The following is a 26,574-nucleotide window of genomic DNA, read 5'->3' on the forward strand; positions in this document are numbered from 1 at the left end:
GGCTTACTATCCCTCTCTCCATAATGCCTTCATTATTCCTAGTGACTTCAACATCCATGAGGACAATGCATCTCATGCACATGAATATGTGCAAGTATAATTGTACTCCTTGCAAAAATACTGAAATATTTTCACAGCCACTGTCAATCCTCTTCAATGTCATGCCTCAATGCTCTAGCCCCTCATCAGGATTCAACAGATCTCTTCACGATTCAGAAACAAAAAGTAATCATCTAACACAACAAGGTGCCTGCAGGACCCTGCACCAGCATTATGGGCTACATCTATTTTGAAGGGTCCATGCCATGCTAGCAGTAGTAGTTAAATGTTTTGAACCCTATCCCTGATAGCACTCTAGTCTCTCAGTTCCTTGGCTCTATTTTACCTTAAATGATTGTGTTCGCCACTGCAGCCACTGACTCTCACAGTTCATACCCTATATCTACTTATGACCAACAGCAGCACGAAGAATGCTGCTATGTCCCAAGGAACTCTGTATTCCACACATTAGAATCCATCTGTGTGCCCAACTCATCCCAGTTAACAGAATTCCATCAACAGAGCAGCCCAGGACCACCAAGTCTCCTTACAATGATATAATTAGCACCATCAGGTGTATCACTTCCTTTTAAACACAAATATAATGACTCCCTGTCACCTGATATAGCAAATAAAAAATTCTTCATCCACTACCTTCATCCACTATTCTATCAATTTCCCTGTTTCTTCTCTACTCTAGACTGACACCCCCACATGTGTGTTCTTCATTCCACAACATGCCACAGCATGTCCATTTCTGCCTTCTGATTCTATATGGGATGCCCTTCCTACATTTCACCTTCAAAGCTGATCTTGAAACTCCTCCATCAGAAAGTCTGAAAAAGATGGAAACATCTGCCTGCTCCTCAATGCATAGTTAATTAATCCCTGCTGTAACATTGCACAGGAGTTTGTACTTGTCCATTGTAAAAGGTAAAGTACCACTCTGGTGAAAGGTGCACCTGGTGAGAAGTCAGACCAGGGCTCAATTCCTGATTGTGCCTCTTGGCTCACTTAATGTCCCTGAACCCATGCAGATCTACACCTTGCAGAGTTTGTTAACTGATAACTAAAGAGATGGCACACCAAAGCATAATATAAAGACATTTTGCATTTATTCCTTGTGATGTTTAAGACAAGGTTCTGTACAAGTACTGACAACCAAAGCAAAAATGGACAAACGAGGTCATATCAAGTTAAAAAGCTTCTGCACAGCAAAAGAAGCAATCAACAAATTGAAGAGACAACACACAGAATGGGAGGAAATATCTGCAAACTACTCATCTGATAAGAGGTTAATAACCAGAATATATCAGGATCTCAAGCAACTCTATAGGAAAAAATCTAATACTCTGGTTAAAAAATAGGCAAAAGATTTGAATAGACATTTCTCAAAAGAATACATACAAATGGCAAGCAGACATATGAGAAGGTGCTCAATATTACTGATCATCAGAGAAATGCAAATCAAAACTCCAATTAGGTATCATTTCACTCCTGTTAAAATGGCTTATATTCAAAAGGCAGGCAATAACAAATGCTAGTAAGGATGTAGAGAGAAGGGAACCCTTGTACACTGCTGGTGGGAATGTAAATTAGTATAACTACTAGGGAGAACAGGTTGGAGGTTCCTCAAAAAAACTAAAAATTGAGCTCCCATATGATCCAGCAATCCCACTGCTGGGTATATACCTGAAAGAAAGGAAATCAGTTTATCAAAGAGATACCTGCACTCCCATGTTTGTTGCAGCTCTATTCACTATAGCCAAGATTTGGAAGCAATCTAAGTGTCCATCAACAGATGAATGAATAAAGAACAAGTGGTACTTATACACGATGGAACACTATTCAGCCATAAAAAAAGAATGAGATTTAGTCATTCGCAACAACATGGATGGAACTGGAAGTCATTATGTTAAGCGAAATAAGCCAGACACAGAAAGACAAACATCACATGTTCTCACTTATTTGGAGGATCTAAAAATCAAAACAATTCAACCCATGGAGATAGAGAGTAGAAGGATGGTTACCAGAGGCTGGGATGCGTAATGGGGGAATGGGGACAGTGAGGATGGTTAATGGGTACAAAAAATAGTTTGAATGCATGAATAAGACCTAGTATTTAATAGAACAACAGGGTGACTATAGTCAATAATAACTGTACATTTTAAAGTAACTAAAAGAGTATAATTGGATTGTTTGTAACACAAAGGATAAATGCTTGAGGGGATGGATACCTGATTTCCATGATGTGATTATCATGCATTGCACACCTGCATCAAAATATCTCATGTACCCCATAAAGATATTCACCTATTATGTAACTACACAAATTTAAAATTATAAAAGTTATTTTTAAGAAGAAAAGGTTCTGGTATAAAGAAGATGATACAATTCAGCCTCTTTTTTTTTTTTTTTTGAGACAAAGTCTCACTCTGTTGCCCAAGCTGGAGTATTAGTGGCACGATCTCTGCTCACTGCAACTTCCACCTCCTGGGTTTAAGCGATTCTCCTGCCTCAGCCTCCCAAGTAGCTGGGACTACAGGCACACACCACCATGCCCAGCTAGAGACAGGGTTTCACTATGTTGGCCAGGCTGGTTTCGAACTCCTGACCTTGTGATCCGCCTGCCTATACCTCCCAAAATGCTGCGGTTACAGGCGTGAGCCACTGCGCCTGGCTTTTTTTTGTTTTTGGAAACCATCTCACACTGATTTGTTTCCCAAAACAGTAGAGGAGAGTTTGAGCTATTGTAATATCTATCAGTTCTTTCCAAACATTCTTTTCAGGTAAAGCCAGGTTTAGGTACTTGGTTATGTTCAATTTAACTCTGTGTGACAGAGGCAATGCTGTGTCGACCAGCCCTCATTTCCTTTTCCACGAGGCACACATTCTTTACTTCCCAGCCACCCTGCTGGGTGGGGCCATGTGACCATGCGCATGAATTCTGGCTAAGGGAATGGGGTGAAAATGATACACACCACTTCCAGGACTGGCCCCTAATATCTCTGACAAGTTAACCACAGCCAGCCTCCCTTACTTGAGGGCCACAGATTTGACTACATTACCAAGGCCTCGGCATGGGAGAACCACCAAATGCAAGAAACCTGGTCCTTCAATGGACCTTGCAATTGGAATGCAAGAAGTACAGACCCTACCCTCTGGCCCAAACCAACTTGTTACCACACTGTGACTTGTATGAACGTAAGCCTTTATGGAGTTAAGCCCCGAGATACTGGTTTTGCTAGCCTACTCCAATTAACAACCTTATATTTATCACCAGTGGTAGCATAAGTGAAAAGAACCCCCGGACTTAGTTCCAGGACCCGGCATAAAAATTCTGGCTCTACTACTCCCCCGACATACCCCATGATCTGCTCCTAGAATATGCTGTATACTCTTCCCAACTGCGTGTCTACTGCATTTTCCTCTTTTTCATTAGACAGCCCTCCTGACTCTTCTCTGCCTCACGATTTCTGTCAGAGTAGGGGGCCTTCTCTGACCTCCGTCCCATACATGGTCACTTCTCTTTGCTTCAAGTGCAGCATACATACATTCCTCTGTTTTAGAATCTACTATGTTTTATTGCAAATATTTGTTGACATGTGCTTCCCCAGACTGTGAATCCTTTAACTCCCAGCATTTAGTTACAGTGTCTGGCACATGTAGAAAATAAATATGTATTAAAGGAATGACTGTCACATATGACCTTAAGTGAGTCACTTATTTTTTAAGTCTACTAAATAAAATTTTTCAAAACTGTTGTTATGATGAAATAAGGAATGTGAATGTGACTTGTAGGTTATAATCAGATTCTAAGAGCAATGGGTTTACTCACTGTTTGTAGGCCCTTCTCATCTTTTCCAGTCAAATCCATCTTAATGCTGCAAGGTAGCACTATCCAATAGAAATATAATGCAAGCCATATTTGTAATTTTAAAACTATTTGTAGCCACATTTAAAAAGTTAAAACCAGGTGAAATTAATTTTAATATATTTAACCCAATATACCCAAAATATCACTTTTTAAATTAAATCTTCTAAATCTTAGAACACATCTCTATTCAGACCAGCCACATTTCGAGAGCTCAGGTGTCACCTGCGGCTACGGCTCCCGCAAATGGGACAGCAGCCGCAAGGCCTACTTCAGATAGCAACCTGACTTCCCCTCAGGCAGAATGAGTGACTCCTCCTCAGTGCTCTCTCAAGCCCTTTATCCTATCGTGAAAACTAGAGGGTACACTCCTTGAGGAATTCTAGACTCTTGTCTGGAGAAATCGCTCTCGGCCTCGGTCTGGCCTGTAACGGGAGGTTATGCAATTCCAGGTAATTGATGAACCCCTGAGGACAGAACTCCGTGGGAAGCCCAGTAGCCAGAGCGGAAAATGGTCAGTCAGGCAAGAGTGCGGGCAAGTGGCCACAGCAGGCTGCGATCCCGGCGCCCGCCGCCCTCCAAGCGCCTCGGGCCGTACCCTCCCCACGGCGGCGGGCGCGGAGGTCCCGGGTTCGCGTTCGGGGGCGCCTGAGCCGCAGCCCCGCCCCCTCCCGTCCCTCCCACTCGTCTCCCTTCCTCCCACTCCTCTCCCTCCCACTCCCCGCGCCTCCGCCGCCGCCGAGTCCCGGAAGCGGGCGGGGATTTCCTGTGCCCGCCCCGCCCCGCCCGCGCCCGCCGGTCCGCCGTCTCCGCCTGTCGCTGGCTCCGCCAGCCGCCGGCTCCCAGACGCAAGCGGAGGGCGGAGGGGAGGGGCAGGCGGCGCCCGGGAGGGAGGCACCGGGCCGCGGGCCAAGCCGACCGGGGGTGAGTGGAGCCGGGCCGGAGGGAGCTGCGGCTGGAGGGAAGGACGCCTGGCTTCCCGGGGCGGCTGGTGGGGGCTCGGTCACCCATGGGGACTGGGAGGAGGATCGGCGCGTCTTCCGGGTTGCTGCCTTTCCCGGGGGTCTCACCTGCTGACATTCTGTGCCCGCCCCTCGCCCTGTCTCCCCGTGCCCATCGCAACTGTCAGGCCCTGCGGGCTCCCGCCGCTGTCACTCGCGCACAGGTTACCCCGTGGCTCCCTTTCTCTCCACTTGCTCATGCCCCAGCTCATGGGAAACCTGTTTTCTGACCTCACTTCCCCTGCTCCAGTTCTGCCTTGCTCGGATTCTCTGAAATCTGACCCTTTCCAGGGGCACTGTGACAAGAAGGAGGGAAGAAGCAACCTTACCCCTGAGCAGGCTCCCGTCCCGCCCATGCCCTACCCGTGGCAGGGGCCAGGGTTCTCTGATGGACGGAGCCAACTCGTCCGTGTGCCCTTGGGCTACTCATTTTTATAACATGGCCCCTTTTCTGTTCATCAGCACTGGCTGCAAAAACTTCCTTTTGCAGGTCCCTTGCTACCCATATGTGTGAAGAAAAGGGGGAAATGAAAGCCCTAGAACCCACATTCCAGTGGGCATGGGATCATCCTGGAACCAGGAGAAACGAGGTTAGGGCTACCACCTTAACCGCCCAGGTGCTGGCTCTGCGTGAACATCTTAGGAAATGCAAGCTGAGGACAGGTACCCATCCCATCTTTTGCTGAGATTTTTGCTAGCACTTCCACGGATTTCTGTCAGTGGTATAGAAAGGCTTACAGCTGGCCCAATGGGCTCTGCAGAAAAAGGCTTCCCATTAAGAGACTCTGCTACCTGCGGGAGATGGAGAAAGGGTTTGAGACAAGTGTCCAGATATGTAGCTAGAGGTAAAGCCTTCAGGGAGGATTTGCACAGGAGCTAGAGAACCACAAAGATGGGACGAAGAGGGAGAATTAGTGCCCTGTGTGTTAAAAGTGGATACAGGGCTGGAATTCAGAGAAGGGAGCTAAAATGGAAGTTTCCCTTTATTGCTTTAGCAAGAATTTTCCTTTCTCATGAAAAGCCTCTGAAAAGGAAACCTCCTAAGCTGGGAATCAGTCCAGGGTGCTCCCATGAGGCCCTGAGCCATCTTTGGACTTCTGAGATGAAAGGGGAATTTGTTTTTCCTGTGCATTGGGCTTAGGGTTCCCACCTACCTCTTTTGTCAAAGACAAATAGGCAAGAAAATAGATGACTTGACATCTGTGATTACCTACCCTGGCCTTCAAGGTTCTTGCAAGTGTTATTGAAAGGATGTAAGTAAGCCAGGATAGTTACCAAGTTTCTGACTGCTGTTGGAAGCCTTTCACTGACTCTGACTGTTTGGATATTGAATAAGAATACCCAAAATATGTCACTAAACAGAAAGAGATTCTGAGTCTCACATTATTTCTCTGCCATAAAGCCCTATCACAACAGAAGTGTGACCCATCCTGCTCTTAAGATGTCCAAAGAAAAAGAAGAGCCCACTATCTGGTATTGTACACTGCAGGATTATTAAGAATTAAAAAAATAATAACCTAAATCTCTTCTCTTGCAATCAAGACCCATTTTTTCTGTTTGACCTATATAGAAATAGAAGGGACCTCTGTTTTTATTCATTAGTAGCATCATTCATCAGCCTTCTTCTCCAGACAGAGAAAACTACATCCGACATTTTTAACTTTCCCAGTGGCTGTACTTCCCATCACTTTCTTGACTTTGATGTTTTCTGATGAACACACACTGGCTTCACCATACGCTTCTTCCAAACTGAATATATTTTTCTCATGAGATCTGACTGGTGCCTGACAAATAAACGGGTTTGTTCTTCTGGGTCATGTTAGCAGCACTTCTTCCCCCCTTTTCCAGCTCTGGTTCAAACTCTTTCTGTTCCTTTTTACTTTTCCTGATTAAACTTCAGTTCCTCACTGACCAACAGTTTATCTTACTTTGGAGTCTTACACCTGCTTTCCAAGTTATTAGTTTTTCTACCATATTTACTACCTGTTCTCATTGGATGGTAGACCAAGTGCCTTTTTGTTGAGGCCTGTCCCAAGTGAGGTACCTTTTGGCTCAGCCTCGTGATACAAACACGCCCCTTGGTTGGGACTTTTACCTATAGTAATCATTTCATTCTAAAATGATGAGACTGTGATTTGTGGCAGAAAATCTTCTGTGTGATTACATCCATCTTGTTGAGTGCAGGTATATGTGTATTTCTTCCTGTATGTTTCCAAATTGCTTACTTTCCTGTTCTTCATGTGCTTGAAATTAAATGGATAGCCTTTGAATTTCCAGGACAGTTCTTTTTTTTTTTTTTATTATACTTTAAGTTTTAGGGTACATGTGCACAATGTGCAGGTTTGTTACATATGTATCCATGTGCCGTGTTGATTTCCTGCACCCATTAACTCGTCATTTAGCATTAGGTGTATCTCCTAACGCTGTCCCTCCCCCCTCCCCCAACCCCACAACAGTCCCCGTAGTGTGATGTTCAAATGAACTTCTTCTAACCTTCAGGTATATTCTGTTTCTATAATGAGGTCCACAAAATACCAGTTAGTGGCTTTGCTATGTAGCACCTGCCAATTTCTTAGTTCCTCCAAGAAGCTTGGTGCAGGCTCAGTTGATCGGAACACATCAAGCTTTTAAAATTCATCTTCCAGCAAGCTCCTCCTGTCTAGTTTCATCTATTATCCCTGGGCCTGTTCTTCCTAACTCCCTTAGGAATATCACTCCTTTCCCATTTTCATGGGCATTGCTGATATGAATTTGTTCCAGGTCACAATTTGGGTCTGCAGCAAAAATGCTTTCAGAACAGACAGCAGCTCTGGGGACAGGATGGGAATCAATGAATGTACAGCTGGATGGAGCACAGCCCCAGGTGGAAAGGGGAAGCCAGGAAGAGGGGCCATGGAGAACAGCACCAGGACCTCTGGAGCACCTGTGCTGTGACCTTGAAGAGGAGCCACAGTCCCTTCAGGAGAAGGGTGAGAGCTCACAGAGTGTGTGGGAAGCACAGTGCATAGTCTCCTAATATTTGTTCCAAAAGTAGGGTTAAAAATCTCCAAATTGCCATGGACTAAATAGCATAACCTGTACCAGGACCAGCCCACTCTTTCTGAGCCCTGGTCACAGGTACAGAATAGGCTCCTGAATTCAGCAAACCATGCAACTGGGCTTCTCTTGTTTCTTCATAATTACTCCCTCCACATGCAAATGCATAATTAGTGATACTGAATGAGGGAGATGAAGGAAGTGACAGCAACCTGATTACTACTGTTGGATAACCCACTCAGTAAGATGTAATTTACTAGATGAAAATTACATTCAAGTACTGTAAATTCAAACTATAGCTAGTCTAACTAAAAGCCATCTGATACCCTTTCAGAATATTTTGAGTGATGGCCTTCTCATCTACATTTATGCATTTGAGTTTTACCAATGGGCATAGATACAGAAGATGTGACCCTTAAGCCTCTCTAAAATGGGGCCCAGGCCCCATTGAGAAAGGGTAGATAGTTATTCTCTAATGTTTCTTCTCTCTCCTTATCAGCTCAGTCTGCTCCCTGGGTTCCTGCAATTCCCCAGGAGGGGAACACTGGAGACTGGGAGATGGCAGCTGCACTTCTTGCAGCTGGATCACAGGTGAGCTCTGCTTCCCTTGGCATCTCCTGTGGTCCCATCACTGCTGCCTTTGTATTGCTTTCGCATCAGCCCATTGATGAGTTGGCTCACATGATCATCAATGGTATGTTCATCTTATAACTGAATAGATTCTATCCCTTTCCAAGGGGTCATAAGACCCTTGGAAAATTAAATGGAGCCACAAGAAAGGGAATTCCTTGAGGTTAGGGTTTTTTGGGGTTTTTTTTGTTTTGTTTTGTTTTTGAGACAGAATCTCACTGTGTTGCCCTGGCTGGAGTGCAGTGGTACGATCTTGGCTGCCTGCAACCTCCACCTTCTGGGTTCAAGCAATTCTCCTGCTTCAGCCTCCCAAGTAGCTGGGACTACTGGCACGTGCCACCACACCTGGCTAATTTTTGTGTTTTTAGTAGAGACAAGGTTTTGCCACGTTGGCCAGGCTGGTCTTGAACTGCTGACCTCAGGTGATCTGCCCACCTCAGCCTCCCAAAGTGCTGGGATCACACGTATGAGCCACCGTGCCTGGCCAAGGTTAGGGTTTTTAATGGATGGCTGTGTTTGTTATCCACAGGAGGATTTTAAGAATAATTAATTACCTTCCTTTAAGAAATAAATCTGGAAAGATTAGGAAAAGAGGACCTGAAGAAAGCTTAGAAGAACTTAAAGTGGAAGGATTGGGTAGATGAGGGAGCATTTATGGAAAAGAAGAGGAAGAAGGATATAAAGAGGGGCAGAGCTAGAGAGGAAAATAGGTTTAGATTCAGAAGGCAATAGGAGAGCTGTGGAAAGCTAATAATAATAGTGTTAGTACTAATAGAGTACACCCCCAGAGTGCTTATCATGTATGCCATTTTCTGGGTGCTTTATGTATATTAACTCATTTAATTCTGAGAACAACTCAGTTATCCAATTTTACAGATGAGAAATGGGGCAGGGAGAGATTAAGGCACTTGTGTAGGTCATGCTGCGAGAAAGTGGCAAAGCTGAGTCACTTGGCTCCAGATTCTGAGCTCCTAACCACCATACTGTGCTGCCTAAAAATATAAAGATATGGCCAGGCACAGTGGCTCATGCCTATAATCCCAGCACTTTGGGAGGCCGAGGTGGGCAAATCACAAGGTCAGGAGTTCGAGACCAGCCTGGCCAACATGGTGAAACCCCGTCTCTACTAACAACTCAAAAAGTAGCTGGGTGTAGTGGTGGGTGCCTGTAATTCCAGCTACTTGGGAGGCTGAGGCAGGAGAATCGCTTGAACCTGGGAGGTGGAGGTTGCAGCGAGCCAAGATTGCGCTACTGCACTCCAGCCTGGGTGACAGTGAGACTCTGTCTCAAAAAAAAAAAAAAAAAAAAAAAAAATACATGCTGTGGCAAGGGAGGCAAGAAATAATGTTTTATCTGTAGCATTTTGTGCTGATAGAAAAGGCAAGGTCCAGTGGAAGAAGGAGGAAATGGTACACAATTTCTTCATAAAAAGAGTAAGGCCAGGGAGAAGTGACTGAGTAGCTAAACAGAGAGGGTGATGAGTTTGTGGTGCCTCCAGCTTTTCATGGCCCCACTTGGGAAATTCCTCCAGTAACATTACACTTACTCACTCCTTGACCATCTGCCTTTACTCCTTTCCTTATTTCCCTGTTACCAAAACTATGTGCCCTACCCAGGGACTTCTGGGCAGCTCTTTTCTCAGATCATTTCTCACCCTCTGTCCTCTACTAACTCAGCCTTTCATACTGAATCACATTTTCCTTAAAAACCAGCTGCTGACAGAAGATGCTACATTTTGTTTCAGGGCCTGGTAACCATCAAGGATGTGTCACTGTGCTTCTCTCAGGAGGAGTGGCGGAGCCTGGACCCCTCTCAGACAGACTTTTATGGAGAATATGTCATGCAGGAAAACTGTGGGATAGTAGTCTCTCTGAGTAAGCATGACCTTCTCCAGCCACTAGAAGATTGTACTCTGGGAGGACGGAGCCATCTGCTTCAGGGCTATTGGATAGTGTCTGTCTAGGACTCTTTCTGTGGCAGGGAATCTGTCTATGCTTCCACCAGAGAAAGAACACTAGGGCCAATCCCAAGAGAATGAGAGTAAAGCATCATTAAAAAAAAAAAAGTAAAAAAGCAAATGATGCTGAATTGTGGAGTAAAGAACTTGAGGCTTTTCTTGGTTGAGAATTAGGAGGTTCTCACAAAGCAGAGGGAACTGGAACTGGGTCCTTATAAACTTGGGAACCATATAGAGGAAGACAGGGATGCAGGGGGTAGGACTGTGGTAGTAGGACTAAAGTGAAGTTATGCCCAGAAAGGCCAGTTGGGCTGGAAGTATCTGAGTGGAAGAAAACAGGTTCATCGGGAAGGAGAGTGATAGGCAGAGAAGAGGGACTTAACAGAAATAGGTGGGGGAAGAGGTTGGGGTGGGGATATGTTTCTTTCTTGACCTTCTTTTGTCTAGAGTTCCAAACAATAGGAAACAGTTTTTTGTTATGTTTTTTTTTTTTTTCAGAAATATAGAATTGCTGTTGAACTAATTGACAGCTCTATTTTCCTTTCCCACGAGCAGGATTTCCAATTCCCAAACTGGACATGCTTTCTCAACTAGAAGGAGGAGAAGAACAATGGGTCCCTGACCCCCAGGACTTAGAGGAGAGGGACATTCTGAGGGTCACATACACAGGTAAGAACCTAGAATAGGCTTTCAGCCACTTCCTTCACAGTTCAGGGCATCATCATTCCATGTTTGTTTAATCCTTCCTCTGCCTCAGAGAGTTCCAGAGACGAAAGGTTTAGAGATTTTTTTCTTCAAAAGCAAGGGAGTGTAACAGAATGGTATAGCAGGCACTTTGTGGATTTGAATTCTGGGCTGTACTTGTGGGACCTTGGAAAAGTAATAAAACTCGCTTTGGTTTCTTCGTCTGTAAATTATTGTGAAAATTAAATATACGAATATATTAGAATAGTAGAATAGAACAGTGCCAAGCACATAATAAGCACTCAATAAATGTTAGTTGTTGTTATTGTTGCTATTGTTGTCAACCTCCCACCCATTTCAGGAATGCCTTGAGGATTGCCGACAGGTGTCATTCAGCCAGTGACAATTGCGGCACATTCTGTAATTCTCTCCATCTATGCTTAGATAGAAAGATGCTGATTAATAGTAATATATAGTAGTAAATAAATAATGGTAATAAATAATAACAATAACATATACCATTTACTAAGTACTTAAACTATGTGCAGGTTCTGTGCTATCTATCTTATAACCACCTGAGAGAGAGGTATTATTCCAATTTAACAGAAGAAATGAAGGTTTAGAGAAGTTAAATGGGAAAGCTGAGATTCCATCTTGGGTAATCTGCCTCCTAAGCCTAGGCTTTTAACCTCTATATCTATTGCACTATCTTGTACGACATTAGACTATGTTCTCTCAGCCCTTCTGGGGTCAAGTCTGGGCCCTGGCAGGTATCAGACAACCTCATTTGTGACTTAGGCCTCAAGCACTCTCTTGTGACTCTTCTCTTGGGGTTGGTATTTCCCCTTCTCCACAGGAGATGGAAGTGAGCATGAGGGGGATACCCCTGAACTAGAAGCAGAACCTCCCAGAATGTTATCCAGCGTGTCTGAAGATACTGCTCTCTGGAACCCAGAGCATGATGAGAGCTGGGATTCCATGCCCAGGAGCTCCAGAGGAATGCTCCTGGGGCCCCCTTTTCTTCAGGAAGATAGTTTCTCAAACCTGCTTTGTAGCACAGAGATGGATTCCCTGTTAAGACCTCACACGTGCCCCCAGTGTGGGAAACAGTTTGTATGGGGCTCCCACCTTGCCAGGCATCAACAAACACACACTGGGGAGAGGCCCTACAGCTGCCTCAAGTGTGAGAAGAGCTTTGGGCGAAGACATCACCTCATCAGGCACCAGAAAACCCACCTACATGACAAGCCCAGCAGGTGCTCTGAGTGTGGTAAGAATTTCCGATGCAACTCCCACCTGGCCAGCCACCAGAGAGTGCATGCAGAAGGCAAATCCTGCAAAGGCCAAGAGGTTGGAGAGAGCCCTGGTACAAGGAAACGGCAGCGTGCCCCACCAGTGCCAAAGTGTCACGTGTGCACTGAATGTGGGAAGAGCTTTGGCCGAAGGCACCACCTTGTGAGACACTGGCTGACCCACACTGGGGAGAAGCCCTTCCAGTGCCCTCGCTGTGAGAAGAGCTTTGGCCGAAAACATCACCTGGACAGGCACCTGCTGACCCACCAGGGACAAAGTCCCCGGAACAGCTGGGACAGAGGAGCACCTGTCTTTTGAAATCTGTTTCCACTACAGCTATAGTCAAGTCTTATCAGCCGGTGCTACCAGAAGTCACTGCCAGGGCTGCCGTTCTCCTGAACCCCAGTGGCCAGAATCATAAGCCCTGACCCCATCCCTAGAAAGATGAGGTCCCAGCAATGGCCAGAGCATTTCTCACCAGTTCTATGAGATAGCACATAAAAATAGAGTTCTTTCGGCAAAACTTTTGGGAAGCAATGCATCCTACATGGGCTGATATTCAGCCTGAGCTATTCTCAAGAGAAGAGTGGTACTGGCAGTTTATGGCTGAAATCCATTCTGATTGGTTGGAGTCTACGCTATACTAGTTGTTAAACATTTTGAGTATCACTCTTGCATACTGTTACTATTGTATTTTCTCTCTCTATATAGAGAAGGCCATTTTAGAAGATTAAAGGCTCTGAAAATTTCTGCAGTAGACCAAACTGAAGCTCCTATTAATGCAGTGTTTCCTAAATGTATTTGACCTCAGTATCCTTTCTATTTACATCCCACAGAACTGGTGACTATGAAACACTCTGGTGAACACTGGGTTAGAGAGTAATGAGGAAACAAGAGACAGTGATCAGGCATCCAGAGCCCCCTTTTTTATCCATATGAAAGCCAGGGGGGCCAGGCCTTGTTCCTGTGTGGGTCTGTCTTCCTTACGCCAATCAGCAGTATATACATCACCTGTCACCCTCAGCTGCTGAAAAACATAACCTTTTTACCCCTTATTCCTACTCCCTTCATCCAGCACATACATATATCCAGCTGAGAGATCACACTACAAGGCTAAGAGATGACCTAATACCCCCAAATAACCCAGGCCCACACAGAAAAAAAAAAAAAAAAAAAAAACTTTATCCCCTTGAACAGACCCCTCTCTCCTCTTGACTGTCTTTATGTGTCTGTGTATTTGTGTGCAGGGTCTTTGAAGAGAGCATGCTATGTGCAAACTGTACAAGCTAGGTTTTCTAGGGGCTGTGTTCTGGGGATGAGGGTAGTGGGGATTATATGGGGTTTTTTCTTTGTTTCAAGACAGGAAGCAGTCTGATTAAGGGAGCACTAGTGGAAGGGTTAAATGACGGGTTGAGTACAAAGCTTTCCCAGTACTGCTGAGATTAAGACAATTGTGGATGTGTATGTCTAGGTCTGAATCTCTGGGCTGCAGATTGCTTTTACCTGGGCAGAGAAAAAGAAGTCTTTGGGGAGGTGAGCTGTTTCTTGTTGACTTAAGGCAAGAGGCACATAGAAACTTTGTATTGAGTGGGGATTTTGTTTTAAGTGCTGGAAAATTAGGGCAGGAATTACGTGTTTGCAAGTTGTTGCCATCACTCGTTTGACTTTGACTGCCTCAACCATGGGGAAGAGTTATTCTTGAAGATCTCATTCTCCCAGAAACAGAACTTTAGGGGAAATGGCTGTGGCTTGGCTTTTCAGCTGATGCAGGGTAATAAGCTTTCTGGTTGGTTTTCCTTCCAATTCTGGAAAGGTGTCCACACTAAGACCCTTAACTCCAGGGCTTGCATAAGTATTCTAGCATCGTTAGTTGATGAGTTGGTCATTGTTTCTCTTTATCAATAATTGTGTTAATACCAATCTTATAATTTAAAAATTATCTTGTATGTAAGAGCAATTCGGGGTTAGGGAAGAAGAGGAGCAAAGTGGGATATTTTCTCTTTAATGCTTAGATACTGTTTCTTCCCTAAGATGTGTTTCTCAACCACAATTGGTGGAATGAACCAGAGGCAAGAGGAAGTGAATTGCACCAATTTAGTTTAGCGACTGTGCCTTTTGCAGGAAAAACTGGGTGAATCACAGCTTCTCAGAGTCCTGGACTCAACTAGAATTGAAGATAGACTTATTTTGCTGACTGGGCTTCTTAGAGTTTATGTGACTTGAACAGCTTGGCCCCTGCCTCCCTTCTGCTACTGTGAGCAGCCTTCCTTCTTCCTTCATTCTTCCTGGAATGCACTTCTCTTGCTTATGTTCCTATGAATAAGGCAAAATGGCCGGCCTTTGTAAGGCAGGTCTTGCCCTGGCTTCTCAGAAACAGGAGCATTTTAGGATCAGTATTAGGAGATGCCCCAGGGAGTAAGAAAGTATTGGGTTCAGTGATAAATCTGGACTCTGAGACTTCTTTTACTCTCCCTCTTTAATACTAAAAGCTCTGCATAAGCAATGGTTCAGAACCTATCTTGGGTACAGACCTGTTGAATCTGACAGAAACCAGAAATGCTCTTTTGAGAAAAAGACATTTGTAATTCACTCAGTTTTCCATACACATTTAGCAGGTTCAAAGCCCATCTGTGGAATCCCTAAACTGCCTTCAAAGAAAGGGAGTTCCCCGATCTAAAATGGTCATTATATATTTGTGTCAAGAATTAGAAGGCAAGGGTCACTAAATATTTTAAGGATTAAGGTACCAGAGGCATCAGTGTATAAGGATAGAGTCTGGTCTTTAATTACGACAAGGGTATTGCTTACATTCTACTCCCTGGTTTTCAAAAAGATCTGACATGCTAACAAATCCAGCTCCTCACAAATCTTGTTTGAAGGACTTGTGGGAAGTGATATTCCTTACTATTAGATCACACCCCTTATAACTACATGTTAACGTCCAGCCTTTTATCTGTTTGAGTAATTGTAGGGATAGAAAGTGAAGCCCCCAGAGTTAGGTGCAAGTATAGCACCCAGCTGAAAGGCATCATGGAGTCTAAGGGCCTTCTACAGAAGGGGCAATCCTTTGGGTTATTTCTGGTGTACCACTGTCTTCTCTACCTCGGTCCAACACCACCTCTCTTGGACGAAAAATAAAACAAGCAACAGCCATCAGATGAGTGAATAGATTTGAATGATTTTTCCCACAGGAAATCAGCCCCAAACGTTCATGTTTCACCCCATCCCCTTTAAATAAAAAGAGTCTCTATGTTCTCTTTGGGCAAAATGTAAAACAGGGACATCATCTTCAGGAACCTGTCACATTTTTCCATCTGTGGTGCCTCCACCCTATTCTGAGTATCCTCCCCTTTCCACCCAATGTAGTATTTTTCAAAGAATCCCTTGCATAGGAGACTAACCGAAAGTGTTAGCTTTTCACAAGGCTATTTACACTTTAAGCCTCAGTTCTAATTGTGGAAGGAAAAACTTTTCCCTTGTCAAAGTAATGTTATGGCTTCAGAGAACTAAAGAGGTGATAATTTGGGACAAAATTCCTCCCTTTCCAACATTCCTGCAATCAAACCACTGTTAACTATTTCCATCAAGGGCAGGTCCTGACTCAGAACTAGAAAGGCCAAAAGGCCAGTTATTTCCATTTCTGTATTAGGATGAATTCACTGAATGGGAGTGGGTGGGGCTGGGCAATATCAGAAAAGTGAAATCCATTCCTTTAGATCCTTAGAGAGCCTGAGCTAGCAAAATTTTCCTCTTCCCTTGGGAGCCATACCAAACTGTGGCTCTCAAAATTTGGTCTTTGGGCCAGCAGCATAAATATCACCTGGAAACTTGTTTGAAATGCAAATTCTTAGCCCCCGCCCCAGGAGAACTACTGAATCAGAAACTCGGGAAGGAGCTCAACATTCAGTCTTTTAACTAAATGCCCTCCAGGATGTGTGATATAAGCTAAAGTTCGAGAACCACTGGCTAGGGGATTCGTATTTCACGCAGTGGTACCTCACCCTTTTCGGATGGATCTTCACTCTCCTGTTGTCAGGTTTATTCTCTGTAGCCTCACTAGGCTAGACCTCAGTTCCATTCCCCTTAGTGGCAAGGTCTTCTTCCACTCTTAACTCAGTAAAAGAACTGGGGCTAGTCACCAATATCAGAAACTATGGTGGGGCAACTACCAAGCTCCTATGATTGATTGGGGCTGGGGCTTCCAATATGGGCACTGAGGATACTTGGGTCCAGAAATCTGTAAGGACAGAAAGGAATAAACAACTCAAAGATGGAAAATCCAATGTAAAACTGAAAAACTGACATCCAAGGAAATGATTCCCCTTTGCTTTGTCCTTTTCACTGGCTCTTCTAATAAGAGGCAGGTGGAGTGGGCATCTAGCACAAAGGTAGAGTAATGCCTACCATGCCAAGCCCTTAAGAACCCATGTTTTCCAACATAAAAATTGGATTAGAGACCAATGAGGGGTCATGGAAGGAATTTCTAACCGTGATTTGGCATACCCTATGGGCAAGGGCAGCAGGAACATCAGAGTCCCCAGGGCATAAGAGAGAACTAGGTTTTTCTAGTAAGATTTGACACAAGCAAGATTTAAATCCAGACTCTGCTTACTAGGTAGAGGTTGTAACCAGTGAAGCCATGATGCCCAAAATGCATTCTGCTGCTTAGAAGATTCTGACAGATTCAGGCTGTGGGGAGGAATCTGCCTTGCAGTCTCTGACCCTGCTACCTCCTCCAGTTCCTCTCCCAGGTGCACCTATGAGGACAGACTGAACTGACAGTTATAAATCTGCCCACAGGTCTTCTCCAAGGTCAAAAGATTAGACCCCAAGGCTGAGACTTTCTTCAACTCCAGGCCTCGTGCTCTCTCCCTCTTTCCTGCCACCACCTCCTTTTTCCCAACAGGCAGCATTCTTCCTCTACTCTTTGTTCCTACTCTTTTTCAGATTTTTTTGTTTGTTTGAATTTTGCCTTATTCTGACTGAGCAATAACATGCCCTTCCAAGGGCATTTGTTCTCTCCAACCCCCATTCCTTCTTCCATTCTAGTTTATCTCTTCAAGCTTCTGGCCAATTCTGTTTCATCATGAGCCCACTTACTACCTATTCCTCTGCCTACTGTCCAGTTTCTTTTCTATCAGCTTTAAGCCTACTAAGCAGGGGTCAATTCATACTTCCCACTCTCATCCTCCAAATTCTTGGCTTGGCTATAGCAATTCATCAGCCACCTCACCGCTCTGCCCCTTTCTCATACACACCCCCAGAGGACACCACCACTACTCCACCCCCTGCCTAGTACTGCCAAATCTGGCCCCTCTACTCCATTCCCTAGAGGTTCTTCTTCCCATCAGGTAACTTCCAAAGTTGTTTTCCTCTTTTCACCATTTTTAATTTACTTCCTCCCAGTCTCCTGTGACTCCTGAGAATCAAACTCTCAATTCTTTTTTTTTTTTTTTTTTGAGACGGAGTCTCGCTCTGTCGCCCTGGCTGGAGTGCAGTGACGTGATCTCGGCTCACTGCAAGCTCCGCCTCCCAGGTTGACGCCATTTTCCTGCCTCAGCTTCCCGAGTAACTGGGACTACAGGTGCCCGTCACTACGCCTGGCTAATTTTTTTTTTTGTATTTTTTTTTAGTAGAGACGGGGTTTCACCATGTTAGCCAGGATGGTCTCGATCTCCTGACCTTGTGATCCGCCCGCCTTGGCCTCCCAAAGTGCTGGGATTACAGGCCTGAGCCACCGCACCCAGCCCAAACTCTCAGTTCTATAAGCAATTTTTTGTGTCCTTATTATGTGCCAGGCACTGGCAATTTCAGGCCTGGGAGATCAAATGTGACCCTTGCTCCTGCTCTCAGTGTGTTCTTCAGCCAAGCCCTCCCCCACCACCACTTTCCTGCCTTGTCTCTTGCCACCAGGCACCTGGGCATCCTCTTCCAGGAAACTTTGGGGATGAATGCCCACTTGCCATGCAGCCCAACTGCTCCGTGCCTATCAGATTTCTAGCCATTATCTGAATTGGTTCCTTCTGATGAACTGTGAACTTCCTTGGGTTACCCAACAGGGAACTTATGGTCCCTGTCAGTTGAATAAAAGATGTATTGGCTGTGTCACTTATTTCTTTTCTAGGTCTTCTCCCACTTTTCCCTCCATTCCTGCTCTTTGCTCCTGACAAAAAGACTACCACAGAACGGGGGAAGATAAGTCGCAGCATCTTCTGAGAACCACCTCATCTCACTGCCTGAAACATAAGCCACCAGACACAACAGGTTGGGCCTCGCCACCTCTCTCTGGCATCCTGGTCCCCATGTGATGCTCCTGAGTCAGCCAGACACTCGATCCAACCTGGAGAGGCTGGAGGATTGGGCTGGTGGTCTGCTCCCAGGGAGCACTTCAGCAGCAGACGGCTGAGCAGGGCCAGGACTAGGGAGATCGCTCAGCACGAGTTTAAGGAGGCCCTCAGTTTCAAGGCCCTGAAAGGGCTGACCTTGCTCTTGAAGATCTGTGAGTGCTGAGCTCCAGTCTGAAGCCACCAAGTGGTGGCAGCAGTGAGTGTGACTTGACCCCTTAGAGGCATGTTCCCAATAACTGGATATTCCTGGGATTGAGAGGATAGGGTAGGAAATGGTTGTGGGAGAAAACATGGAAAAGCAGGTGTGGAGGTAGGGTCGGAAGCCACTGTCCATTAACTCAGTGAGAAAGCCTCCCCTCTTGGACAGGAAGGGCCTGTGTTGAGTGAAACTCAAAGGCGTGGCTCTTCCTCTACAGGAGTTGCCTTAAAAAGCCTCAAGCCTATTGCTTAGGGGATGATCTTCAGATGCCTTGCAGCTTTCCTTACCCCAGCCAGATTGTTTTGTTGCCCCTGGGCCTCATAAGTTTCCTTATTTTCTTGTGTTTACTTTCGCTTCCCTTCAGTCACTTGGAGTCAGTCTTTTCCATCACCAAAAAGGGAAGGAGGTAAGGGAATTGAGAAAAGGGAAAAGAGAAACACAGCCACTATGACTGTCCACTAGCTAGAAATCTGGCAGGCACGGGGATGGTATAAACTCCCACCAACACTGTATATGAGTGCCTTACCAGTAGAGTAGGCTCTCAAACATTTGGATTTTTGCCCATCTGATTAAAAATACTATTTTTTTGGTATTAATGTGTAGTATAGTTTAAACATGCATTTCTAAATTGGACCTTTTCATGTTTTTAAAAGGACATTTTTGTTTCTGTTAAGTGTTTTTCAAACAACCATTGAATATTTGTTCTAGAGGTCATCGAACATTCGTTACAACTCAAGTCCAACAATGATGTGATCAGCATTATACTAAGCAGTTGAGGTAAAAGAAAAGCAAAAAATTGAGGTCAGGGTCATTCAATTTGCTCTGACTAAAGTTAAATACCCAAATGTAACACTCAAATGTGAGCTCAGAAAAGTGGAGATTATGTTTTATCCATTTTAGTATTCTCAGCACAGGGCCTAGAATCTTGCAGGCACTTAGTCATTAAGGAATGAATATTCAGGATGAGATTAGCTGTTCTTGGGAATGCTGCTGGTTGAGTACCCAGCCAACATTATGATCTTCATAATCTTGGTAGTTTGCTAATGAGATATGGTCATTTCTTATATTTAACTGGAGTACAGCCACCCTAAAGCTTATCAATGAAAAATAATCTGAAATGAGCATTGTTAGCTATATAAGGTCAAGGTCTGGGTCTCTCATGTCTGCTACTGTTCCTGCATATGGTGGGCACTTAATAAATTGGATACATTTTGCTGAATGAATGAAAGTTTAAAATGAAGAAACCATCATAAAATATAAGTGTGATGATTTTTAGGAAATCTAGAAAACAAATTGTTCCCAGTATCATTTCCATCCTACCTTAGAGGAAAAAGGCTAATACTAGACCACCTAGTATTGCAGCCTTCTTACTCCTTAGTTTAGCAAGGTCTGAGTTCTTGCCCCATGACCAAGAAGAAGGCAAGCAGACACCAGAGAGTGAGTAAGGCAGAGTAGAATTTACTAAGGAACAGAAAAGCTCTTAGCAGCAAGAGGGGACTCAAAAGTGGGTTGCCAGAAAGGAGGCTGAGTTCTGGGTTTTTTATGTGGCAAAAGAAGTCTTCTGTGGGTTCTGTCATAATGGGAGGGGTAAAGTTCCCCCAGGGGTGTTGCACCATAGTGACTCCATCTTGGTTATTACCCAAGCACCTTAGCGAAACCCATGGTGGCGGGGAGGCACCCAAACCACAGTGCTAATGATATTACAATTAGCTCTGGGTCATGTTCAGGACATTTAGTTGATTTATGGTGCCTGTGCCTAAGTTGGGACAGTCCCTTCTGAGCAGACATCCTGGTAGAAGAGGAAATTCTTAACCACATTTCCATCTGCTAGTTACACCATAGGGATGGTACAGATGCGGTCCCACCAGCGCTGTCTCTCTCCCGAGAACCTCCCTATCTACCTAGCCAGCCTCTAATTGCCTCCTCTCTCACTGGTTCTTTAGGTAAAAACATCCTAAGACTATAAAGGGGGTAATACATCTGGCTATAATCAGGGCAGTTGATTAACTTTATTCTAATTGTGTTCAATAGACAATGTTTGATTTTCTCATTGTCTCTTTTCAGAGGCATTCTTCCACTCGCATTCACATGCATAATAAAATTAATTACAACATGGGGAAATATCAACTTCTGATCATCTATAGATCAGATAACGCTGCAAGAATTCTGCATTTACTAGGCTTTGCATAGGCTTAAAGCAGTGATTCTCAAGGGTGTGAAAGGGTAAATATTAGCATCACTTAAGGGTAGTTTTTTGGTGTTTTTTGTTTTTGTTTTTTTTTGGTCTGTTTTAAATACACATATCCTGTTGCCCCTTGTAGGAGATATAAGACTCTCCTGAGGAAAAGCTTGGTCAGGTATACCTGGAGAAAGCTCCCAGGAGGTTCTAATACCTTCCCACTGCCACTTTTACCTCTTTAAGAATAAAAAGTACTTCCCAGCCGCTTCCATGTCCCCATTCCTTTGACTTCGGCTGAAAACAGCTACTCCTTTCCTTGAATCAGCTACTTTGATGTTTTACTTCCCTTAGGAATCATTTGTGTCCTGTCAGCCTATGGCATGAGAACTACTCCTGCACTGTTCTTAACCCCTGCATTCAGAACTAAAATCACACATTTGTTTCATAGTTGTTACACAGTGCTCAATACATGTTGTTATTGTTAAGAAAAGCAAAAGACCTATTCATTATCTAGACTTCTCCATCTCCTTTTATTTGTGCTATGCAATCTGTCAATCTTCATCATTTCCTCTTTAGGAATTGGCACTTTCTCAAAAAATTTCCTTATTGCTGAATTTTGTCAAGCAAACCATTATGCCACGATGTCTCCTTTTCATTTTACTGACATTTAAATCACCTAGAAATCATCTTAGCTCAATCCCAACATTTTACTGAGAAGGAAACCAAGACCATGAATGGTTAAGAAATAACTCAGCAAAGGTCAGACTAGCAGAACTTTGACTAGAATCCTGGTCTTACTACATACTGGTCCAGTAGTTTTCTGCTATAGCACATTACCACCCCATTGGGAATTAATTATACACATATTTAACTCTCAGTGATGAGTACCTACCCTATGCCAGGCCCTATGCTGGATGCTTTCACACACTTATTTAACTGAGGATTAACATAAAAATATCTTTTAAATTAAAATAGGTTATCAATTCAAGGCAAAAACTACAAACTCATTATAATCAATTTTGGGAGGACTTTGTCCTAAAAGGAATTTCAGGTAAGAACACTTCGAATCAGTGAGACCACTCAACTTAAAGACTCTACTCTTTTCCCAACATGCCCTCCATGTTTCTTCTCCTTCTAAAAGACATTTCTCTGAGTTCTGCAGCAGGAACAGAATCTCAGCTAATTTACTGTCTTCACTGCATGTTACCACCACCCACCCCTTTCCTTCCAGGTGCGGCGAAGAGGAAACAGACACAAGGTGGTCTAGAGGTCCATTTCATTTCAATGAGTGTGACAGCCGCTCTTCTTGGGGCCTATGGGGGAAAGGCATTGGTCCATGGTGGGAGTGAAGCTGCTCCCACGAGATGCATTCCCAACTGGATCAGGAAGACCTTCAGATTTAGGGGAGGTCTTTGTGGAAGTCTTTAGTGGAGTCTTCCCTGCCCGCTAGATGTCCGGTCAGTTTTAGCCGGCGTTGGCTTCTGGATGGTCCGCTGTGCGGGCTTCTTGGGCTCCTGCTTCTCTTCCCTGGGCTTGGAGCTTCGCCTCTTGTCCTTCCCTGACCTCGGCCTGGTGTCTTCCTTCACGGCCTGTCCTCGCCCCTCGTCTGCCGCTGTCGCTCCTGCTTCCTCCTTGACTCTGGCACATGGCGGCTCCTTGGCTCTCGGCCTCGCCCTCCTGGTCCTCCTCGCCCTAGCACTGGCCTTGGCTTTCGCCCTTGCGTTCCGTCTCCACACTTCTCTGGCCTTCCTGGCCGCCTTGCGAAGGGGCTGGCGGCGCCTCCGTGAGCTCTGGGGCGCGGCTGGGGTCCTCCGGGGAGCGCTCGCGCCCTCCTCCTGCCTCGCGCGTCCCGGCTTTCTCCTGCGCTTGGGAGCCTTCCAGACCCTGAAGTAGCCGGCGGCGTCGCTGCCGCTGACCCGGAGGAGCGTGGCCTTCGCCTGCCCCCTGGGCGCTTCGTGGCGGCTGCTCTTCCTGCGCACTTCGTAGCCGGCATTTCCGAGCTCCTTCCTGAGAGTTGCCAGAGTCAGCCCTTTGTGAGCGGAGATGGCCTGGAGCACCAACTGGGATACTCTGAGCACGGAGCGCGAGCAGCCCCTCGATGGTCCCCTGACAGTTTTTTCAGTTGGCAGCTGAGTGGCTGAGTGGCCTCGGGATTCGCCACTGGGCCCAGGGGCCTCAGCCATGACCCCACTCCCGCTTCTGCGGGGCCACCGGCTTTGGGCCTCACCAGTCAAGGCCTGTTCCATAGCTGAGGTGGACTGGCCCACGTCACAAAGGAGGGCCTGGCTGAGATTTTCAGGTCCTAATTATAGGGCTGGCAGATCTCACCCAGGGAGGGGCCCTTTTCACTTATAATAACCAATCAAATGCCACTTCCTTCTAGGTCTAAACCAATGCAAGTCTTCAGCGCCTGTCCACCCCCAACAGTCACCTACTTATACAGTCTCCACGGTTTTGTTCCCAGATCAAACTTACTGATCTCGATCTCCACCGCTTTCTTTAGTCGGCTATTTTGTGTGTGTATGTGGTCCTGCAAACCATCTACCCACAGTTCCTTAAGGTGAGAGAAGCTGCTCCCAACTATCCAAAACAAGCAACACACCGCCTGTAGAAAGTACACGGGGTAGTCCATGAAACACGACCCAGACTAGAAACTCCCAACTTTAATTCCACCAGTCAGGTGTCTGAAGTCATGTCTCCCTAATTCTACACAGTGGATTCTGTGCAAGAGCATGAAGTCAAAAAGGATCCAATTGTGTGGTCCTGCTACCCTAAACACTGATTCCCACACCTGGGAAATTTAGATGATGCATTCGACTGTACTGAAACAATCTAGATTTCACATCTCCTGAGGATACTGGTCTAATCATTATTCTTTGAACATACTGTGTTTTTTTTCTGTCTCATCCCCTCTCTTGGATTGCTCATCCTCTTTGTCTGCCCAGATAAGTCCTGCTCATCTTTCAAGGTACTGCTACATTATCCTTCTTCACTGAAGACTCCCCAAACTCTTTCAAATGATTTCTTGCCTCTTAACTACCACAACCACCAAAATTACTTCTGCAATCTTATATGGATTTTTCTTTAAATTAATTTGGCATTAGAGGGTATAATGTGACACAATATTTTTTAAAAAGAAAAAAATTTGTACTTGGAGCTGGAAGATATAGATGCATATCCTAGCTCTTTAGGAGCCATATGACATTAACAAATCCCTTAGTTATCAGCGGTGTGGCTGTCGGATGGATGTGCCGGCCATCTGACTTTTTATCTAACATCACATTCCCTTCCTACCAACATCACAGAATTATTGCAAAGTTTCAGAAGAGGTAGATGAGCAAGGGCTACCTAAATATAAGGAGTAAATTTACTTTACTTTGTTTCTGTCTTGTCTTTCCAACTAAATAAAAATATCCTCAAGAGCTATAGTCTTTGAACTTCTATGTCCCATGATGCACTTAACAATATGCTTCATTATACATAGTGGGCATTTAATTGAGCCTGCTTACATCATTCCTCTCTGGTGAGGAGAGTTTCTCTAGATTCAGAAAGAAACTTCCAGAAGATCAGGAGAAAGGAGCAGAGTGAATTTCAAACGGTTGGAAATGAAGGGGGCCAAGTAAGGATTAGCTTCTCAAAGAACTATTTTGGACGCAGTTTAGTTGGGAATAATTTAAAGAATTATTCTAAGAATACTTCAAATTGCCAAGCATATCATATTTTTCCAGAGGGCAATCACATACATTCAGCAGTCACCAGCTAGACAGTGACAGTTTCTTTTAAAAATCAAAGCTCCAGGAAGTAGCTTAGACCAGTGCTTTTTTTTTTTTTTTTTTTTTTTTTTTGAGACAGAGTCTTGCTCAGCCCAGGCTGGAGTGTAATGGCACAATCTTGGCTCACTGTAACCTCCACCTCCTGGGTTCAAGCAATTCCTGTGTCTCACCCTCCCAAGAAGCTGGGATTACAAGCATGTGCCACCAAATCCAGCTTTTTTTTTTTTTTTTTTTTTTTGAGACAAAGTCTCACTCTGTTACCCAGGCTGGAGTGCAATGGTGCAATCTCGGCTCACTGCAACCTCTGCCTCCTGGGTTCAAGTGAGTCTCGTGCCTCAGCCTCCCGAGTAGCTAGGATTACAGGTGCCTGCCACCATGCCCAGCTAATTTTTGTATTTTCAGTAGAGATGGGGTTTCACCAGGCTGGTTGGCCAAGCTGGTCTCAGACTCCTGACCTCAGGTAATCCACCCGCCTTGGCCTCCCAAAGTGCTGCGATTACAGGCGTGAGCCACTGCGCCCGGCCCTTATTTATTTATTTATGTATTTATTTATTGGTAGAGATGAGGTTTTGCCATGTTGGCCAGTCTGGTCTCGAACTCCTGGCCTCAAGCAATCCACCCACCTCAGCCTCACAAACTGCTGGGATTATAGGCATGAGCCACTGTGCCCAGCCAGACCAGTGCTTCTTAAGCTTCGATGTGCATATTTAGTACCCTGGGATACTCATAAAGTGCAGATTCCAATTCATACGTCTGAAGATAGGGCTAGAGGTTTTACCTTCTAAGCAGCTTCCAGGTAGATCTGGTTAAAACACAGGTGTGTGTTGAGGGGCAGGGAGAGGGTAGACAATGAGAAGGGAAGTAGCAGGAGATGGGACTGAAAAGGTAGGTAAGGGACGTTGGGAAGGACAACTAGTGATAATGACAGAGCTGTAAGTGGTGACACAGTAGGAAGTGGTAGAGTTTGGAACCAAACCTAAGTACTTAATCCTAAGGCCTAAGTTCATAAGTACTGTGTTAGGTTTCCTTTTCTCTAAGGTTGACCCTTTCCCTATTATATATCTCCACCATAAAGCAGGGGCTACTTTATCTCCATAATCACAGTTCAGAGCTGCTCAGATTCAAGAGTATCTAAAGGCACTCACTGTACCTTTTCCCGTCTTTAAAATCAGGGCACAGTAATGTGACCCTGAGGATTTACATGGGCAGGGGACTACTGCATCAGCACAGGGACAGTGCACCCAGGAAGGATTGCCAGATGGAAAGGCAGGACCACATTAGGCAGGATTTCTTCCATTTGTATAGTCTCTTGGTCTAGCTACCCTTCATGGTTGCAGAGACCAGTGGACACAGGATGGGGCAAACACCAGATAAAAAAGAGGCATAACTGTTTGCTTTGAGAATAAGGAAGAAAATGAGTGAAATCAGACCCTTGAAGTCAGCTGATCCAGAGAAAAATAGACTGACTGTACATAATGGTATAATCATGAAAGACAAGAACAAAATCAACCAGCCATGTTTATTGATGCCCCCTGTGATCAGAAGGGAGGCCAAGTCGAAAC

At 44.9% G+C, this 26,574-nt stretch overlaps 2 protein-coding genes across 6 annotated transcripts; one reads left to right on the top strand and one right to left on the bottom strand.

The window, feature by feature from the left end:
• The first annotated feature begins 4,671 nt into the window (after positions 1-4,671).
• Positions 4,672-18,626, top strand: ZNF641 (zinc finger protein 641). Of its 5 annotated transcripts, XM_055295063.2 has the most exons (7): positions 4,679-4,837; positions 5,405-5,577; positions 7,675-7,883; positions 8,450-8,541; positions 10,325-10,454; positions 11,093-11,206; positions 12,078-18,626. In XM_055295063.2, the coding sequence occupies exons 2-7, from the start codon at positions 5,561-5,563 to the stop codon at positions 12,830-12,832; spliced, it is 1,317 nt and encodes a 438-aa protein (XP_055151038.1). In that variant the 5' UTR covers positions 4,679-4,837; positions 5,405-5,560; the 3' UTR covers positions 12,833-18,626. The 5 variants fall into 5 exon arrangements, with proteins under 5 accessions (XP_063466678.1, XP_055151040.1, XP_055151039.1 ...); XM_063610608.1 differs by lacking the exon at positions 10,325-10,454 and having other exon boundaries at positions 4,672-4,837; positions 8,450-8,644; XM_055295064.2 differs by lacking the exon at positions 5,405-5,577 and having other exon boundaries at positions 4,677-4,837.
• Positions 18,627-22,498: 3,872 nt separating this feature from the next.
• On the bottom strand, positions 22,499-23,798 carry H1-7 (H1.7 linker histone). Its single transcript, XM_055295067.2, has one exon. The coding sequence runs from the start codon at positions 23,483-23,485 to the stop codon at positions 22,664-22,666; it is 822 nt and encodes a 273-aa protein (XP_055151042.1). The 5' UTR covers positions 23,486-23,798; the 3' UTR covers positions 22,499-22,663.
• Between the last annotated feature and the right edge of the window lie 2,776 nt (positions 23,799-26,574).

The sequence above is a fragment of the Symphalangus syndactylus genome, chromosome 10 (genome assembly GCF_028878055.3).
Source record: "Symphalangus syndactylus isolate Jambi chromosome 10, NHGRI_mSymSyn1-v2.1_pri, whole genome shotgun sequence".
Taxonomy (NCBI): domain Eukaryota; kingdom Metazoa; phylum Chordata; class Mammalia; order Primates; family Hylobatidae; genus Symphalangus; species Symphalangus syndactylus.

Coding starts and splice junctions, on each gene's coding strand:
- ZNF641 (XM_055295063.2), top strand. Junction 8,542..10,324: donor TTCTTGCAGCTGGATCACAG/GTGAGCTCTGCT, acceptor ATTTTGTTTCAG/GGCCTGGTAACCATCAAGGA. Junction 11,207..12,077: donor TCTGAGGGTCACATACACAG/GTAAGAACCTAG, acceptor CCTTCTCCACAG/GAGATGGAAGTGAGCATGAG.
- H1-7 (XM_055295067.2), bottom strand. CDS start 23,485: ATGGAACAGGCCTTGACTGGTGAGGCCCAAAGCCGGTGGCCCCGCAGA.